A 9,815-nucleotide genomic window follows, 5' to 3' on the forward strand; every position below is an offset into this window, starting at 1 on the left:
GAATAATGAATTATGTTAGCCATCGCCAACCCAAAAAGTTGGCCAAGAAAGTGAAGGAGGTGTGGGGTTAGATAATTCACCGTCACGTTAGAATCACAAGTCAACGTAAACTCCAATGATCCTTCCTTGTATACCACCTCCGAATCCTAATTTTTTAGTTAAAAAAGAATATATTTTACATCAAAGTATAATTTGCATTAAAAAAAAAACTTTACAAGTTATATAGTTCAGGTTTTCAGAAATCTTTTAGTTTTGCTTCGTTTATTCTGTTATACAATATTGATTTGTGTGGCCAAGTGATGAATGATTCCGACATAAATTAGTTGATGCCTCAACTAACACATAAAATAAACCCAATTGTACTACAGCCATTCATCGATGTATCTTCCATTGTCATTTCCTACGAACATGAGATAGACCATGTATTGATGTATATCTTAAAGAGCACGCAGAAACAATCAGGTACGAAGCTGTAAATATGCAACCGATGCTTGTATTAATTTTGTGTTACATTTATACTCAAGGCCGGCTTTGGATCATGCCTGATGAAATATTTACCATAGACCCCTATTTTTATAGGTCTCGTAAAGCAAAAAATCAAATATATTATAGATAATATTTTCTAATGATCAATCATATAAAATCTACATTTTTTGTTTTATTAACTTAAAGTGAGTTTAATGGGCTAAACAACATAACAATTTAGTAACCTTTTAAACAAAAAAGCCCATAAAACTAAAAATCTAATTCAAGGGATATAGACTATCAGTTTTTTTTGTTCTTGTGAGAAAATTTGTTTTGTTAGTTATAGAACGAAGTATTTCTATGGTTTTTTCTTTGTGATGTAGTATATTGGCCTCATTTTTCAAGTCTTTATACTAAATAGCTAACACACGCATTGGATGTAAAAGAAATGTCTGCAATTATCAATAACGTTTTTGTTTTGTCTGCTACTGGACACTAACAATGTTTTGTTAACATGTCCTTCCAACCCAAGCAAATATCTCGAATTCCATTTACTAGTTAATAAAAAAAAAGTCAAGCAAAATGTCTCAGTTATTTTTTTTTGTAACTGCAAAATGTCTCAGTTAAGCTAGGAACATAGGATACACTTGTAAACTTAGCAAATCTGTAGTGGTTCTTTTCAACCAAACAGATTCATTTTATTCAACAAAATTGGATTTACCTTCTCTGATTGATTTGGAGTTTCATTCGAGTTAACGTTAATATGCCCAAAATAAAAGTAAACAACAGGTCACGTTTAAAACTCAAAACAATTTGTGTACATTATATATCACGTTTCTCAAACTTTTTTTTTTTGATCGAACGTTTCTCAAACTATTACGGTCAAAAACGTTATGAGTGTGATTGTAAAAAAAAACTGACAGCTAGTTTGTTAGGACTAAGGACATGCTTTTGTGTCAAATAATATTATGTTTTCTTACTAATTTATTTGGCAAACTACAGTGTATCATGTGTTACGTTGATTGTAACTAATCTAAAGGAAAAAGAAAAAGAAAAGAAAACGAACGTCGAAATCACTCAAAGCTCATACCAAATTGGCTTTGAGTGTTAAGTTAGGGTTTGGCATTGACTTTGTTTGCGTGACATTAGCACACCTAACGAACCTATCAACGTCATTAATTACATTTATATTTACGATTTGCGTTTTAGAAATATAATAAAACCATATTATTATACTATGTTTTCTTTTTCTTGTTGTTGCAAATAATGGAGTAAGCAACACTATTATTAATGTCCGATAATGAAGGAAAGTCCAAGAAAAATAAAAACAAATTGCATTCTAATTATCGTTTACTAATCAAAAGGGTATTATCGTAATAAGAGTGAACAATTAGCCTTGATCTGTAACGCATCCGCTACTTAAATACAACATAAGACCGATTCGCTTTTCACTCTCGTTCAAAGTCGACTCAGTTCCCGGCGAGTTCGACTCAGAGATAATTTTTTTCCCTAAGAAAAAAAACAAAAGGATCCTTGAAGCAAGCGAGATGGCGAGCGAGCTGATAAACCGGAGACACGAGGCGGACCAACCAGCCGCGGATGCGTACTACCCGAAACCAATCAAACCGTGGTTCTCCGTGACACGCCCGATGCGCTACATGCTCCGCGAACAGAGACTCCTCTTCGTCCTCGTCGGCATTGCGATCGCGACGGTCGTTTTCACGATCTTCCCGCGCTCCACGCAATCCACCCCTTACTCGGATCCCTTCTCCGCCTACGGGATCAGGCCCGACGAGTCGCACGTTCCGGCCTTCCAGGCCCAGAGGAAGCCCAGCCTCGAGTACCTGAACCGGATGGGAGCGTTTTCCGGCGGGAAAATCCCGCTCGGGCTGAAACGCAAGGGGCTGAGAGTGGTGGTGACCGGCGGCGCCGGTTTCGTGGGATCGCATCTGGTCGATCGGCTGATGGCGAGGGGAGACACTGTGATCGTCGTCGACAATTTCTTCACGGGGCGTAAAGAGAACGTGATGCATCATTTCGGGAACCCTAACTTCGAGCTCATACGACACGACGTCGTCGAGCCGATCCTTCTTGAGGTTGATCAGATCTATCATTTGGCATGCCCTGCTTCCCCTGTTCACTACAAGTTCAACCCCGTCAAGACTATCATATCCTTTTTTCTGTTTTTTTTTTGTTTTTGAAATTTTACTTTATGAATTGTTTTATGTTCGTTGTGTTCCTTTGACTCTCTGAGTTATACAAGACCAATGTGGTCGGAACGTTGAACATGCTTGGGTTGGCGAAGAGAGTCGGTGCCAGGTTTCTCCTGACGAGTACCAGTGAGGTTTACGGTGATCCTCTCCAGCATCCTCAGGTTGAGACTTACTGGGGCAACGTTAATCCCATCGGTAATCTCCTTCTTTATTAATTTTTAAGATTTTTTTTAGAGTGCTCTGTTTTGTTTGTTTGTTCATACTTCATTCGTTGGTCGTCGGAATCTGAAAACATAACGTGTACACGACGACGTTACGAGTTTTGAATTTTTTTTATTTCTTTCACCGTGTCGGAAAATGCGCACGTTAGGAGTTGAAAAAAACAGGTGTTTTATGGTGCGCCTCACGTGCTTTTCCTTTCAGTCAGATCTGGACCCCAATTTATGTTTCACGGTCAAACCCATTGAACCGTGAAAAACGGGTCTCTCTGATCGTGCGGCTCCGATACGTCAGCCTCTTCCACATTTAACTACTAGCCATACATTCATTCGATAACCTGCTTTCAAATTCCGAAGCTTTTAATGATTTTTTTTGCTTTTTACCGACACTGTTATTTTAACGACACGTGTCTACCCTATGCTTTTTCTTTAGTTCGACGTGGTTGGTTAATCATTTTGCCTGTGCTTTGGTTAGTGACTTGACTGTGGTTGTAATGGTTTGGAAACAGGTGTTCGTAGTTGCTATGATGAAGGAAAGCGTACGGCAGAGACGCTTGCCATGGACTATCACCGTGGAGCCAACGTTGAGGTTTGTTATTTTTACTACTATTTTCCCTCCTTTTTCAGCTCAAATTTTAGTTTCTGTCTAGTAATCGATGAGAAAGAAGAGACCATTGAGCGTTTTCAGTTGACCAACTTTGTACCTAACAGGTCAGGATTGCTAGGATCTTCAACACCTATGGTCCAAGAATGTGTATTGATGATGGACGTGTTGTCAGCAACTTCGTTGCGCAGGTTAGCTAATAATATTAATAATAATCTAGTAGCATAACGGTTTATTATTAAAGAATGGTATAGTGGGATCATTAGAGTAATGATGGTCTCACAATTGGTAAATAATTGAACAGGCACTAAGGAAAGAACCTTTGACTGTTTATGGTGATGGGAAGCAGACACGAAGTTTCCAGTTTGTTTCTGACCTGGTAAGGCCTTCTCCTTTTTCTCCCTTAAAACAACGTTTCAATATAGTACTATAAATTGCCAGCACAATATATTTTACCCTGTTGTCTCTGTGGTCCAAGTTAAGATTTAATCTTACTTTCATTTGGGAAGAGGGGAAAGAAAAAGCTAATTAGAGTGAGAGAGAGAGAGAGAGAGAGAGAGGTAAAAGCAGAGCAAGTTAACTAGAGAGAGGGAAAAAAACAGGGGAAGTAAATTTGTGAGTGAGCTCACATGTTATTGTAAGAGAATAGTGAGTTGTGTTGTGGGATCTAATAACAAAGACTTTAAAACGTGAGACCCCAAATCTCTGACAGACATCAAAACGGTCCCCACTTTAGCAATCTTATGAATAGAGTATCATGTGACAAAGGACTAAATGGGGTAGTCCGAACTTTATTGCCCCTTCTTTGTCCTAGTTAATTTTGTATTACTGAAGTCTGATTTTGTGTTTGTGTGATGCATATAGGTCGAAGGTCTGATGAGGTTGATGGAAGGAGAACATGTCGGGCCATTTAACCTCGGTAACCCTGGTGAATTCACCATGCTCGAGCTCGCTAAGGTCTCTTTCCGTATACATTTATTATACCCTTTTTTGATTTCTTTGCATGAACCCCACATTCTGATGTGTTTTGAGTTTTTGGTTGGCAGGTGGTGCAAGAGACTATTGATCCAAACGCAAACATAGAGTTCAGACCAAACACAGAAGATGACCCTCACAAGAGAAAGCCTGACATCACAAAGGCCAAGGAGCTTCTTGGTTGGGAACCAAAGGTGTCTCTTCGTCAGGGACTCCCTCTCATGGTCAAAGACTTCCGTCAACGTGTATTTGGTGACCAGAAGGAAGGCTCCTCCATGGCTACAACAACCTCAGCTTGAGCAAACGCAGATGCAAGTAGCAGTCATTGCGGTTGTTTAAAGGTTTATATCCAAAAAGACAAAGGCGTTGCTTGCAGCTACAATGTTGAGAGGAGATAGCTTCGTTTTCTAAAATTTATTTTGTTTTTGGTTTTTCTATTATGATATTATATTCTGTGTAACTTAGAGTTAAGAGTTTGGTACCTTTACTACTTATTCATGGACCTCACTACAGTTTAAGAAAACTCTTCTGTCTTTTGCAATTATAAAGTTTTAGTAGCAACTACTTAGAGTCAAAAGATATGTTCTATCTGCTTGGTGCAACAATAAGGATTTGCCGGAAGCAGTGAAAATTATCATGTAAAGAGCACCCACGAGAGATAAGACAGAACACAAGTGATCAACGCTGCGTCTTAGTCATAAGAGAGAACACAAGTGAAAAATACAAGGGGAACACTAGATTTTAAGACTCATAATGAAAGATGTATCTCCATTGATACAACAATCAGGACTGTCACGAGAAGCGTGAACAAGACAACTCAGAGTAGACATCTTAAACTCTTTCCGTCTTACTTGGGATTCCTGAGGACGATAATGACAGAGTCACCACGGAGAAACATCTTGCTGATGAAGCGATCTCTGTTGACGGGAAGAGCTTTCTTCTTTCCTTTCCCAGTTTTAGGTACCTGAAAGAAACCATAGAGAACCCCCAACAATGTAAGAAACCACCAAATTCTAATATACATTATTGTATGCAGAAGAAACAGATACAAGAAAAGGAAGGAAGGCTAACCTCAGTCCACATTTCTCTGACATTTTCGAGAACCATGTTGCAGTGCCTGTCGAAAGCCCTAACACGGCCAAGGAGCTTCCGGTTGTTGCGGCAGTTGATCAACACTTGAGTGTTGTTCTTAACACTCATCATTAGAACAGAAAGGGGTCCCGTGTTGAACTCCTCCTCTTCGGTCTTTCCCTGCTAATCAAGTTATACATAAAAAGCATATCAGGACTAAGATATCAACATTCTAGGAAAAGTAAAACGAGTACTTGTAAAGCATTCAATACAAAACTGCCTTCTTAATATCATCAGGTAGAAAACCAGAAACATTCACAACTCAAGAGATGACAATGACACACCAAGAAGACAGTTCTCAGAATAGTGTATCTCCTCGCTAGCATAACCATATGTGCTCAGACTAAGAATCAGTAGAGAACTAATAGTAGCGAACCAAGAATCTCAAGCCCTAAAAATCAAGACTATAGCTATGATGGCACACGATAACGAATCAGAGTTCTGTGTGTTTATTTAAGTCAGATAAAGAGATGGAGAAATCAGTGAAAGAGATTTTAACTTACGTTGGTATCCTCTTCCATTGGCCTACTACTGCAAAAAGACAGAAACACAAAAACAGTGTGTTAGAAAAGAAATATAAAATAGGAGACGAACCGAAGCGAAGAACCCTTTTACCTCATGTTGGCTTGAAGCGAACTTTGCTCGTCCGAAGAAAAGGGATTGAAACCTGCAGAGGATTCGAGTGGGAAAAAAGAATGAATCAATAAACAATGAGCAGATAAGAAAAGCAGATCGAAGAAACTAGGGTTTTACCAGCTAAATCGCGGTTTCGGTTTTCCAGATATCTCACCGGAAGAAGAAAGAGAAGTATAGGAGAACGGAGTCGATCAATACTCGAGTACCATGGCGGTTAAAGGAAGGCTCTATTTAAGGCCCATGGGCCTCAATAGTATATATTTATTTATTAAGTAAAACCCAAAGATGTGTGCTAAAATAAGATGGCTCATTTAAGACAAAGAATTTTATGTAATTTAGTACCAGTAGTAATTATACACATTTGATTTCTTTTTTTTTTTTATTTGGTACTATAAAGTAGGTCTAAGCACAAGAACGAGTGTTAATAGAAAACAAACATAATTAAACTGATTATTTTCTGTTTATATTAATTACATAGAAGATCGATGGACCGGACGGCGTCCACCACCATTTAACCCACCATGGAGACTAGCCTGTTCTCTTTTACCTTCCACTTGATCGTTACAACCGACCTTTTCAACATTTGCAGCGTCTCCCGTACGAACATCAAGCCAGCTAATGATGTCACCAAAAACGAGGTCAACGTTAGCGTCAGGCTCACCAGAAGTTAACCCATGCCACATCCCTGGATAAAGTTTAATAGTTTTGTCACGTGTGCTCGCTTTCTCGAACAGAGCTTTGCTTATCTCTGGATCGGTCACTGTGTCTGCTTCACCGTGGAGAACAAAGAAAGGTAGTGTGATCTCGTAGAGAGTGTCTTCCAGGTTCATGCTCGTTCTTAGCATCTCAAGTGCGGTTTTGAGTCTTGGTTTGTCTTGATATATCAGCTTGTTGTTCCTTATCTTAACATTTTTAGGAACCAAGTTATTTACTTTGGTCTCAAGTAATTCGGTTTAGGTTTTGATTAGTACGTATACCTCTTCGCGCTTGACCGGATCTTTGAAGGCAGCATCGATAACATCTTTGGTGGGCACGATCTTCCATTTTGGTATAATCTCTTCCACTCTCGTTAATAGATTAATCACTACTGGATGTGGTTTCACCTTCTCTGATATCTGCTCACAGAAACACACACTAAACTAGGTAAATGCTAATAAAGTCTTGTTTGTGGGGTTTTCATTTTGGTTAAAAAATAAGAAATGATTGTTGGATTTTGATAATAATGAGTAGAAAAAACGTGACAACCTTACACATGGGAGCGACGAGAATGGCACCATTCCAGAAAGAAGGATCTTTCTTGTGAAGCAACAAAGCAACTGCACCTCCCATGGATTCTCCATACAAGAATCTGCTTTTCTCTTTGTATTCTTCTTTCGCTTTAAGCAACCACAAATTTAAGTGTTAATAGTTAGTTATTGTACTATGGACAGAGTTTGGTAGCAGATATGATGTAAGAATATATATATATATATATTTTCCAGGTACCAGAGATTGAGGTGTAGTACTCGTAGCAGTCGTTTACTAAGTTACCGAACTTCTTGATATAACAACGAGCTCCTTTGGACCGACCATGACCTTCGTAGTCCATTCCAAATACCGCATATCCTGCCGAAGCCAGTCGTATCCCGCATTCTAATCCAAACATTAAAAACTATCATCGACCAAATAAAATCATTGGGGAACAGAATAATTGAATTCATGTCTAACTAAAGGGTTTAACTATAAACATCATATCAACATTAGGAACGAATAGAGAAAAAATAAATGTAGCAAAGTAAAATTATAGGAATGATAAGGAATGGTTATTCATTATCTAACTTAGTGAATAACAAATTTATTATATATTCTTCTGTAGTAAAAGAAATGAAAATGAACGAAAAGAAAAAATTATTCCTTATAAATGATAATATTTTTTAGAAATATTAAATAATGTAATATTCCCTTTCATATATAGTAGCTATAAGCTATAGTATGATTAATGTGTTGTCTTATTATCAATCAACACCCCCTATTTTGGTAGAGAGAAGCAATTATTATATAGCTTTGTAAATCAAAACTTTAATTCGGAAGATTTAAGAAACATATACTTAGTCGGCAAAGACCACAATCAATTAAGGCCGGTCACGAGTGTTGTACAAAAGGAAGGGAGAAACAGAAGCAAATGTTTAAATTCGTGGGGACTCTACTATATATAATCTTTCTTGCCAACAAGTTATTACTTTTATAGTTAGGCACCCATGACTATACCTCCAATAATCTCTTACTAAATTAGTTCTCTAATTATTTTCTTGGCTGGCCATATTACCTCCATAAGAATCGGTCACACACCAGCATTTAGATAAAGTTAGAGCAAAGCAAAAGGAAACGAATATATTTTTTTGAGGATAAGGATAGTGTCAACGTTTCCCAGAAAATTAAGTGATAACAGAACAAAAAGAGCCACAAGATGTGAATGGTCAGAGATACACGTGGAGTGCGTAGAATGTGAATGAATAACAAAAACTACTCAATCATGTCATGTAGCAGACAAAAGTGCAATAAACAGATATGAGCAGACATGAAGTAATATCTTTTTATTATGTTTCATAATTGTCCACTTGATACGATAACAAACAATTATGTCTTGTCTTCGCTCTTTCTTTATTAAATACAAATTGTTTTGTAAATGTCAAAACAAGTAACGCAAATGATACGCCAGTAGAAATCGGATCTGCACACATATGGCCGATCCCTACGTACATACGAATTTGATTTAAAAGTCGAGTGTAACAGACACGCAACTTAAGAAACAAAAAAAAAACAAATTATGGACTAGAGGAGATCATCATAATTTCTATAGAATAGTTATGATCCTAATTCAACAAAAAACAGTAATTGTTTTCTCAACATCAGATCATGCAAATATATACGCATGTTTCAGTTAGATGGTTCAATCGAATAGATTTATTTATTTTGTTTGGTTGAAATGAGGGCATGTACTATGTATCGTGGAGAGAGTAGCATTAAAAACAGAGAGAAGAGGATGATCATTTCAGTGACAAAAAAAAGGATGATAATTAAATACCACTCATGAAGCCGCTGCATTCCATTCCGTAGCCTGCACGTTGACCATGGCTTCTTTTATTTTATTTTATTTCTAGGAATGAATCAACGAAACTTCTAAAAAACCTCAAAACAAAATATCCAATGAACAGAGGAAAAAGAAGAAGATGGTACCATGGCAGAGGAAGATGAGAGCTCTGGGAGAAGAATAAGATGGAACCCATCTGCAAGCGAACAACTCGACGCCTCTCGAGTTTCTTATGTATTCCTGTGTGGCAAACAAAACACTAATCTATAAAAAGAAGTAAAAATTCGTTTATGTTTCCTGAAACAGAGAGATTGTGAGAGACCTCATCGTAATCAAACATTAACTTCGTCATGCTCCGTGTGTGTGTATATATATATATGCTTTGAAATATTCTTCTGTTTATTGTCGCGGTGGAGAGAGAGAAAACGAGTTCTTTGCGTTTGCGAGAGAGAGAGAAGAGGGCCAGACGGAAGATTGAAAAGGCGGTTATTATCTAATTTGTA

At 37.7% G+C, this 9,815-nt stretch overlaps 3 protein-coding genes across 6 annotated transcripts; 1 reads left to right on the top strand and 2 right to left on the bottom strand.

Moving 5' to 3' along the window:
• The first annotated feature begins 1,914 nt into the window (after positions 1-1,914).
• Positions 1,915-5,036, top strand: LOC108831288 (UDP-glucuronic acid decarboxylase 2). Its single transcript, XM_018604845.2, has 7 exons — positions 1,915-2,633; positions 2,726-2,873; positions 3,406-3,485; positions 3,608-3,691; positions 3,805-3,879; positions 4,365-4,457; positions 4,547-5,036. Exons 1-7 carry the CDS (start codon positions 2,013-2,015, stop codon positions 4,772-4,774), a joined length of 1,329 nt encoding a protein of 442 aa, XP_018460347.2. The 5' UTR covers positions 1,915-2,012; the 3' UTR covers positions 4,775-5,036.
• Positions 5,037-5,150: 114 nt separating this feature from the next.
• LOC108861208 (uncharacterized) lies at positions 5,151-6,441 on the bottom strand. 4 transcript variants are annotated; one of them, XM_018635039.2, is made up of 5 exons: positions 6,360-6,441; positions 6,222-6,273; positions 6,110-6,134; positions 5,547-5,729; positions 5,151-5,439 (listed from the first exon to the last, which is right to left on the bottom strand). In XM_018635039.2, exons 2-5 carry the CDS (start codon positions 6,224-6,226, stop codon positions 5,323-5,325), a joined length of 330 nt encoding a protein of 109 aa, XP_018490541.1. In that variant the 5' UTR covers positions 6,227-6,273; positions 6,360-6,441; the 3' UTR covers positions 5,151-5,322. The 4 variants fall into 4 exon arrangements, with proteins under 4 accessions (XP_018490541.1, XP_018490538.1, XP_018490540.1 ...); XM_018635036.2 differs by having other exon boundaries at positions 6,110-6,137; positions 6,360-6,439; XM_018635038.2 differs by having other exon boundaries at positions 5,547-5,726; positions 6,110-6,137; positions 6,360-6,438.
• A 204-nt stretch (positions 6,442-6,645) lies between these two features.
• Positions 6,646-9,815, bottom strand: LOC108831286 (caffeoylshikimate esterase-like). Its single transcript, XM_018604843.2, has 7 exons — positions 9,635-9,815; positions 9,459-9,552; positions 9,307-9,339; positions 7,728-7,874; positions 7,488-7,618; positions 7,220-7,357; positions 6,646-7,144 (listed from the first exon to the last, which is right to left on the bottom strand). Exons 1-7 carry the CDS (start codon positions 9,662-9,664, stop codon positions 6,713-6,715), a joined length of 1,005 nt encoding a protein of 334 aa, XP_018460345.2. The 5' UTR covers positions 9,665-9,815; the 3' UTR covers positions 6,646-6,712.

The sequence above is a fragment of the Raphanus sativus genome, chromosome 5 (genome assembly GCF_000801105.2).
Source record: "Raphanus sativus cultivar WK10039 chromosome 5, ASM80110v3, whole genome shotgun sequence".
NCBI classification, from domain to species: domain Eukaryota; kingdom Viridiplantae; phylum Streptophyta; class Magnoliopsida; order Brassicales; family Brassicaceae; genus Raphanus; species Raphanus sativus.

Bases quoted from the DNA above. Each gene is read 5' to 3' on its own strand.
- LOC108831288 (XM_018604845.2), top strand. From the start codon at position 2,013: ATGGCGAGCGAGCTGATAAACCGGAGACACGAGGCGGACCAACCAGCC. The intron at 2,874-3,405 runs GTAATCTCCTTC...GTTTGGAAACAG, and splicing joins GGGCAACGTTAATCCCATCG to GTGTTCGTAGTTGCTATGAT. The intron at 3,486-3,607 runs GTTTGTTATTTT...TGTACCTAACAG, and splicing joins ACCGTGGAGCCAACGTTGAG to GTCAGGATTGCTAGGATCTT.
- LOC108861208 (XM_018635036.2), bottom strand. The intron at 5,730-6,109 runs GTAAGTTAAAAT...TAACTTGATTAG, and splicing joins CAATGGAAGAGGATACCAAC to CAGGGAAAGACCGAAGAGGA. The intron at 5,440-5,546 runs GTTAGCCTTCCT...GGTTTCTTTCAG, and splicing joins TCAGAGAAATGTGGACTGAG to GTACCTAAAACTGGGAAAGG.
- LOC108831286 (XM_018604843.2), bottom strand. From the start codon at position 9,664: ATGACGAAGTTAATGTTTGATTACGATGAG. The intron at 9,553-9,634 runs GTCTCTCACAAT...TTTGCCACACAG, and splicing joins TAATGTTTGATTACGATGAG to GAATACATAAGAAACTCGAG. The intron at 7,619-7,727 runs GTACCTGGAAAA...GGTTGCTTAAAG, and splicing joins GTACTACACCTCAATCTCTG to CGAAAGAAGAATACAAAGAG.